General features: G+C 41.0%; 2 protein-coding genes across 2 annotated transcripts in view; one reads left to right on the top strand and one right to left on the bottom strand.

Moving 5' to 3' along the window:
* The window catches only part of LOC118420791, a 32,746-nt gene that overhangs the window by 8,206 nt on the left and 17,776 nt on the right, over positions 1 to 6,764 (bottom strand). The gene's annotated exons all lie outside the window — the stretch shown is intronic.
* On the top strand, positions 4,392 to 6,192 carry LOC118420794 (torsin-1A-interacting protein 1-like). The gene is made up of 3 exons (XM_035827788.1): positions 4,392 to 4,705; positions 5,216 to 5,454; positions 5,924 to 6,192. The coding sequence occupies exons 1-3, from the start codon at positions 4,571 to 4,573 to the stop codon at positions 6,105 to 6,107; spliced, it is 558 nt and encodes a 185-aa protein (XP_035683681.1). The 5' UTR covers positions 4,392 to 4,570; the 3' UTR covers positions 6,108 to 6,192.

Below are 6,764 nucleotides of genomic sequence, written 5' to 3'. Positions count from 1 at the left end.
AAGTGAATATGCGTAGGTATTTTTTAATGAAAAAAAAACAGTTGTTTGTTTGGACTTGGTTTATGTACATTCCTGATCATCATAGTCAGTGGCAACAAACACGGCGTACTTATGCATAATAAGATCAGCAAAATCCGTGGCATCTTAGGGCAGGACGCATCTTAGGGCGGCGGCCGGCGGCCCCAGTTAATAGTGTGATGTAATATGATAAATATGGATTAATGTAATATATGAGTGTTTACCCAAGTGTCCTTTGTAGCTCAGCCATTTCAGACTTTTGCTTACATGCATGTGGTATTGGAGGCATTTCATGATTACCGGGAGTTATCTGTCAACCCCTGAAATAAATAGTCTTCCTCTTAGACCAGGATAGGTTTCATTTTACTCCATATTTTGCAGTCTTATTTCCTCATGCATCACCATAAAGTAATGGAGAAATTGCAGCAAACGCCGGTTATTATATTCATTCTGCTTGGGCAGAACCCCGTATTAATTACACAGAACAGTTTTCTGGCAAACAACGGCCTTTGGTGCGCAAACACGTACAGGTGCATCAAAGGGTCGACGTCAGTGAGAAAGCGTGCAAAGTCAACAAGACTGTACTCGAGATACTGCTTGCCGGTCTGAATAAGCAGTCGACTGCTACTTTTCTATCTGACCTTACACCAAATTGCTGATAATTAAATGTTCCGTTCTGTCTAGACGTTTCTTCACAATTTGGCGGGTCTCTGACAGACTCTGCCAGTCGGCAGGCACAACCATTAAACTTAAACCCCAAAAGTCATGACATTGCTGACATTTTTTCCCTTGTGCCATTAATGTTATATATGTATATATGCCTACCTGCCTATATATATAATAGACTCGTTTCTATGTATACTAGGTTGGGCCACAGCAAGTAAATCTTATGGATGACATCCAATGCAGAGTGCAAAAATAATGGGATAGCGCGAAAAAAAAAGATGCGTAAAAAAAAACCAAGATGGCTAAATTTTCAACATAGACACCATAAACGTCGTAACAAGATTTGAAGTGCCAAAACGTGGCATCACATCTAACAGGGTATTCATTCCTGTATTAAAGAAGTAAACGAGTGTAGTAAAAGTTATACTAGTATGGTACACTGGTATCACTTGCCAAGCTGGCAACTACATTCATGGCTTCCATATTGGTGTCACTTTTACAGCAATCCAACAAGTTTCACTTCTGCAACCATAGTCATGGCTACCTCCCTAGTGTCACTTCTACAAGTATGCTTATTAGGCTACAACACAAATATTTGCCTATTTCGGTCTATCTGACCATCCCCGAAGAGGAAAAAAATTCTTGTTTTTTTCTGAAATCAGGAAAAATTAATGCGCGCGCTGATGTCATCCATGAAATGTACTTGCTGTGGCCTCACACTGTCACACAATTCTTCGCTGCCGGTTATTAATTGGTCCCGTCCTTTAGGCTCGATATTAAGTGATGCACAATATTGGATTCATTGAATACATTATTACTCCGAGAAGGAGGGTCACCTGTAGGTGTACGTATTTAAGTTGGGTTTTATTACCAGTGTTCGCGGCTGTATCTCTATGTTCCTTTTGTTGCATTCATATGTAGTCTGCTCGTAGCAAAGACTTTAGCCACACTGCAAACATTCATTATTTAATCAATGCTGTTTCTACGTTTCTTCAATAGCCATAAGATTGTTCATCACAGTCTTGAGGTGTATGTTTAATTTTCTTCTTCACCAAGCAACCAGAAATAATTCTAGCATGTTTGCAAATAAGAAATACCAACTACTGATTTGCCGTATCCATTCATACTCTACAACATATATTCATAATGAATTTGTGTCATGTAGTCGAGACTGAAGGCCCAAAAGAAATGAGTTTGGAAAAAGAAAGCCAACAGCCAGACACAAAAGAATTGGGACCGGATGGAGAAAACCAACAACCCACACCGGCGGTTGGGAGTGAAGGTCGACCGGGGGACGACACCCAACAAGTCATTCAAGAGTTGAAAAGTAAAGGCAAGAAAGAAAGGAGACAGGGGTTAGAAGCTAGGAAACCTACTTCCAGCTCCTCCTATGTCGAAAGCCCTCTGCGTCGACGTTACCCCGTTGAATCAGCCGAGCAGAGCCCTTCTACAAAACAAACAGATGTGGAGCCCTTGCAAGGTTAGCTAACGCTGTCAAAGTAGCAAGTCTACGACAATAAATCAAAATGCAAGGAGTCCACCACTTTACTGGAATCTCATCGCGGTAAAACCTAACTATAGTGCAATATCCTGGCTCCCAAGGCATTGCATGCGCAGAATGAAATGGAAAATAATCAGTTTCACGGGCTACCTATGAGCGATACTGCAGTACCTTTAGACCCCCGCTTTTGATTAGGGTTTGCTTGTTTCCTCTCAAGCAAAAGCAGTTTGGATGATATGTGTCCTCATGGGATATCGGTTTTGACAACTCATTTCTTGCACTGTTTAATTTTCTTTCAACATTATGCTGACGCCCAGGTACAGACGATGCGATTCCAGTATACGTAGAATTGTATGATCGTAAAAATGCGCATATTAGCTAGTTTTGAGCCGTCCATCCAGTGATCAGTACTTGTAATCTTCAGCGTAGACAAGCTACACTCATGGTAGCTGTCTTTTGTACATACTACATAATTTTTCTTCCAACTTTAACGCTAATTTTCCACACAAAGGAGGGACAAAATATCGTTAATCTCAAGGTTTAAGTACTACTTTGAGTTGACAGCTTTGCCTGAATGGCGTTATGTTAAGTGGTAGATGAATTTTCGTCGACCATGTTAAATACGCAACTACGCAATGTATATCTAATGCACTAAAATATCGTGTTTCTTGATAATAAAGGAAAGACAAAAATTGATTCAGACGACAGCGAGGTGTGGGAAGCGGTGTGCAAGGCTGGAGCACGGGGTAGTGAACCATTTCCGTACGAGTAAGTGGTACCTTAATCGTATTCTAGCATAGCATTTATTAATATTGCGTGGTATTGAATATCACAAAAGGGCAATGTTGGAGAAGTACTATATGTATACAGTAAAGTCACCGGGAAATTGATCAGATTACAAATGTAATCAGTATCCTCTCCAGAATGGCGCAACGAAAGCTTTGAGTGAGACATTTGTCGTAATTTTGTTTCATTTTTCCTTGGTATTTCCAGTGTAATGGTATTGTTTAGTCTTTAGTCCTTACTGAAATTGCAACAGCACAATACTACTTGGAGAAACAGTTAGTTTACAGTGACATTACGTGATAAGCCATGATTATGTTACATGTGGGATGCATCTTCAAAGAATCATTGTACTAAATTGTCAGATAGGTCTACACGTAAGTCATTGAATAATAACACCATTCGTTTTGTTCTTGAACATTACAGGCATCCGGACATGTCCACCATCCGTGCAGAAATTAAGAAGAGAACAGGTTCAGCTGTTCTGCAAGACGTAGAGAAAAATTTTGAACAACAATTAGATAACTTCTTAAAATGGTTCTATTTTTATCTTGTGAAGAGGGAGAAAGGGGAAAGAAAACAACCAATCGAAAGTAAACGTCAGAAAAAGGGAAATCTTATCCCTGCCATCGCAATTATTGCTTTCTTGTTGGTCATTGTCCTAGGTACTCAATTTTTACAAGATCGTACCCCTATTCCCAGAGATATCGATTTCAATGAGAGAATGAATGGGCTGAGAGTAATGTTTAGTCACCAGGACCCGGTGCTGTGGAGTGCTATAACGCACGACTTTGGTGATGAAGAAATGAACAAGATGTCCCTTTTGATCATTGACACCCCATCAGATCAATCCGCAGCCCAGGCGTTCGCACTGGCCTTGTCTTGGCTGTTCGCTAGAGAGCATTTCCAACTTAATCCCAGTCAGTTCACATCTTTGGACAAAGCCCATGCTAAATTGGTAGTTGAAGATGTTCTGTCTACATTAGGGGGCAATTCCAACAGTCTCGTTGTTGTAAATAGTGCAGAAAACATGCCGATGTACGTCATTGATAGCCTGAGGGGGTTCTGTAGCTCATTGCCCATTGAAAGATCCATTGTTCTCACCGCGACGCCGGCAGTGCCCTTACCAGGATGTGGGAAGAAAACCATCCTCCGCGTACAGCCGGAGACTGCCTGGCAACTGTTGCCTTCCAGTATTCATCCAACAGGTACACATTTACCCATATTGAAATTGATGCTACAAATTGCTTTTTCATGGTGTTACTGTTGTTCATTACATTATTTTGTTGCTGTCTATTGGCTCCAATTTCTACTTAGACGCAGCAATGATGTACGCGTGCATTCTACCCATTGTAAATAGTTTTGAGTAAACGCCATCTCAATCAATCAATCAATCCTCCACAGGTACCAGGTGTGGATGCATGGTAGCTGTAGACTAGAGATGTAGCTCAGACAGGGAAAGAAGATGCATTCAACCTCTTCACATTTTTATCTGTACATCTTCAGCAAGTTAAAATATTGATAACACAATTTCGTCCTGCAGATGACTACCATACGGCACTAGACGCCATCAGGGAGGTTTTCGGCTCGCAGTCGGCCCGGATGTGGCAGGCGACCGAGGCTGTCCTGACGGAGCACCGCGCAGACGGCCCGCCCAGAAAACCCGCCATCCTGGTCATCGGGGCCCCGCCAGGAGCCCACAGGACGGCTGACCTGCTCGCTGAAGCTTTGGCAAAGGTGCGATGATTGTGTGATAATCTCATTGTGCATTCATGACCTTTCGGGCTAAGTGCAGTCACAGGAATGCAGTACATAGATTGATGAATCTTCTAATATTACTCAAAATTATGGGCTCTAAACTACTCTAATGCATAGGCATGGCTTCTAGATCTTCTCGTTTCTTGGTGATGTTTAATAAAGTACAAAGCATTATATTGATAGGACTTCTTATATTTCTCAAAAATATGGTTCTAATAAACTACTCTAATACATTGGTGTGGCTTCCTATCGTTTCTTGGTGATGTTCAGTATATAACTTGATATGTGAGCTAGAAACGCATAGGAAAAATTGATTTCTGAGTTCTAGCCAGAAGTTTCATGCGAGGAAACTTTCCTGAAAGATGATAAAAGAGAATATCGATTTCACTACTATATAACCCACTATGTATATGTGTTATAATCAATCAATCAAGTATCATGATGCCAAACAACATTTTCATCAACTGTTGTTTATCGAATTTCCAAAAGATCTATTCAGGACAGCCCCTGATGGTCGACAGTCACCAGTTCAGTCACGTTGACGCCGACCGAGCGAAGCTTCACATCGACCGCACGCTGGACTCGACATTCAGCGGGGACGTTCGGTCTGCAGTGTTCACCAGGGTCGACAGTCTGCCCAGCGCCGCCGCCATGATATTCCACTCCTACTGCGACCATGACGACGCGCAGTTCAAGAACGCCGCCTACTTTATGACAGTACACTGCAGGTAAGCAGCGACAACTTTTAATACATGACTGTTTGATAATGCTATGCTATGGTCTTTGTTGGGTTGAAACTCCTACATTGATACCAATTAAATTTAATAAAGGAGTAAATGATCGAATGCAAATAAATTTACAAAGATTTGCTAGTTTGTGTGCTGTTAGATTTTCTTAGTTGATGGAACCTTAATTTGAATGGACATGTAAATTTTCAGCTAAAATGCAATTTGAGGTATTAACAACGGACATTCATGTGGGACCGGGCAAGCTACCATGGCTAATGTTCTAGCCAGCAACTCCACGTTTTATTGCAAATTGTCCCGCTTAGCATTAAACAAATTCCTGTTAGTTACTAGTGTTATACTACATACCATATTTGATTTAGTAGATTGACCATTTAATTAAATAGAACTGTATGCTATCGATATCTGTCATTGCTCTCTAATCAGTGTTAATTTTGGATATCATTTTCAGTGATGACGTTGACCCTAACGCTTCACCCAAGGCACAAGAAGAGGTTATCCTGGACTACCTGAAGCGCTCCTGGAGTGACCTACACGAGGAGAAGCGTGGGCCACTTCTCAGCAGAATTGCGTCCATGGTGGCGGTAGTCAAGGCTGAGGAAAACATAGAAGTAATCCCAACGGTGCATACTTAATGGTATTACAACGTTAGATATTTGTTGGGTCCTGATCTAAATACTGTAAATGAAGAAAAGTTCGTTCGCGGTGGTTTTATTTTCGCGGTTTTTGCGCAAGGCCGCTTCACCTCGAACATTTTTTCATGGCAGCAAGAGACTACAGTGCATGGTGCTACCGCGAACTTAAAACCACCGCGAAAAGTACTTTTTCCCGCTACCGCGAAATTAGATCCCCGCGAACTTAAATGCATTTACAGTAGGTCCTAAACATATTGTTAACTTGTTGAAAGGAGGAGTGTGTGTCTTGAATACGTTTAAGGGACCTACATATACGTCGAAACGTTTACGAGACTGTTAAGGTCGAATATAAATAATTGTTTCTAAATGAATGCAGAAAAACCTGTGAGATTCGTATAAAAGCTACATGTATCATATTTCTTTGTCATCATTGAAAACAGAGCTTGCTACAAATCTAAGCCTAGGATATTACCAAATGCATTGCAATATTGTCGACAAGCGGAACAAGGGGCTATATATAACTAGCTATAGTGCGTAAAGTCATTTTCCAATGGACTTTCCAGTGAACTTACATTTTATAATATATGATATCATGATTGTTTGCTTGGATTTATAAGAGTAACACGTTGATACGGATTTGCTTCAAGTAAGAGGTCA

Source organism: Branchiostoma floridae, chromosome 8 (assembly GCF_000003815.2).
Source record: "Branchiostoma floridae strain S238N-H82 chromosome 8, Bfl_VNyyK, whole genome shotgun sequence".
Taxonomy (NCBI): Eukaryota; Metazoa; Chordata; class Leptocardii; order Amphioxiformes; family Branchiostomatidae; genus Branchiostoma; species Branchiostoma floridae.
The sequence above is the reverse complement of the archived record's forward strand: the minus strand, read 5'-3'. Positions and strand labels throughout refer to the sequence as shown.

Excerpts from the sequence above, each read along its gene's own strand:
- LOC118420794 (XM_035827788.1), top strand. The coding sequence starts at position 4,571 with ATGTGGCAGGCGACCGAGGCTGTCCTGACGGAGCACCGCGCAGACGGC. Across the intron at positions 4,706-5,215 it reads TCGCTGAAGCTTTGGCAAAG|ATCTATTCAGGACAGCCCCT; the intron begins GTGCGATGATTG and ends AATTTCCAAAAG. Across the intron at positions 5,455-5,923 it reads TTTATGACAGTACACTGCAG|TGATGACGTTGACCCTAACG; the intron begins GTAAGCAGCGAC and ends TATCATTTTCAG.